This window comes from Frankliniella occidentalis, unplaced genomic scaffold (assembly GCF_000697945.3).
Source record: "Frankliniella occidentalis isolate FOCC.00 unplaced genomic scaffold, Focc_3.1 Scaffold1057, whole genome shotgun sequence".
NCBI classification, from domain to species: domain Eukaryota; kingdom Metazoa; phylum Arthropoda; class Insecta; order Thysanoptera; family Thripidae; genus Frankliniella; species Frankliniella occidentalis.
Genome location: NW_026268163.1, coordinates 8,333 through 9,307, shown reverse-complemented (window position 1 = coordinate 9,307; position 975 = coordinate 8,333). Strand labels below are relative to the sequence as shown.

At 64.3% G+C, this 975-nt stretch overlaps 1 protein-coding gene across 1 annotated transcript; it reads left to right on the top strand.

The window, feature by feature from the left end:
- Positions 1–132: 132 nt before the first annotated feature.
- Positions 133–922, top strand: LOC127751789 (translation initiation factor IF-2-like; the record flags this gene model as incomplete). The annotated part of the gene is made up of 3 exons (XM_052275854.1): positions 133–374; positions 461–621; positions 707–922. Coding segments are annotated over exons 1-3 (500 nt in total), but the record flags the coding sequence as incomplete, so codon positions are not given.
- Between the last annotated feature and the right edge of the window lie 53 nt (positions 923–975).

The following is a 975-nucleotide window of genomic DNA, read 5'->3' as shown; positions in this document are numbered from 1 at the left end:
GCCCGGGCTGAGCACCGCGTCGACGCCCTGGACAACACGAACGCTCGTCCGGGTCTCGGAGGTGCTGCGCCTGGCGACGTGCCTGACGTCCGCGGTGTGAGCGTGTGTGTGAGTGCATGGGCATGTGTGCGTCGCGCGCCCTACCGTTTTGGGCGTGCACCCATCTTGAACAGAAACTAAAATCCGTTTGTGACCGTCTTTTTCAGGAGTATGACTTTCTGTGTGAGGGGCCGGAGGCCACCTCTACCCCCATGGTGCGGCCCGAAACACCACCGCCCAGCCCGCCTCCACCACCACCTCCAAGCCCTGAGCCTGAGGTGCCCGCCGTGCAGCAGGCAGCTGCACCCCCCAAGGAGGCCGAGCCGGCCGTTGAGGTGAGCGTGTGTGTGTGTGTGTGTGTGTGTGCGCGCGTGCTCGTGTGTGTGTGGTCAGCTCTTAACTCAAGTTGTTCGTGTTCCAGGCGTGTGTGAGGGTGCGCACGGCGCCCGTCGCACCCCCCACCCCCGCGGCCAGGCCGGCCATGGGGGCTGCAGCGCCAGCGCCGGCGGCGGCGCTGTACGCCTTTTTGCCTCCCGCCGCCCCCGCCCCAGGCCACCTGGAGGAGGTCGTGGCGGCCCAGGTGCAATTGGTGAGTTTCAATGCTCTTGTAAGGGATGTAACTTGTATGGACTTGGAAAAAAAACTAACCATGTCTTTTTGATTACAGATTGACCCCATGCCCATGCCCATGCGCGGGCGAGGGCGCGGTGGCCATGCGAGAGGCCGCGGTGGGCGCGATCAACCCCGTGGGCGCGATGGCCAACCATGCCGTGGAGGGCGCGGTCAAGCCCGTGGGCGCGGTGGCCACCCTGGCCGAGGAGGAGCCCATCTTGGGCGTGGCCACCCTGGCCGAGGAGGAGCCCATCTTGGGCGTGGCCACTAGGCTGTTTCAAAAAAAATTACCTATGCCAGAGCGAGGTTTTTCTGAAAGTTTAT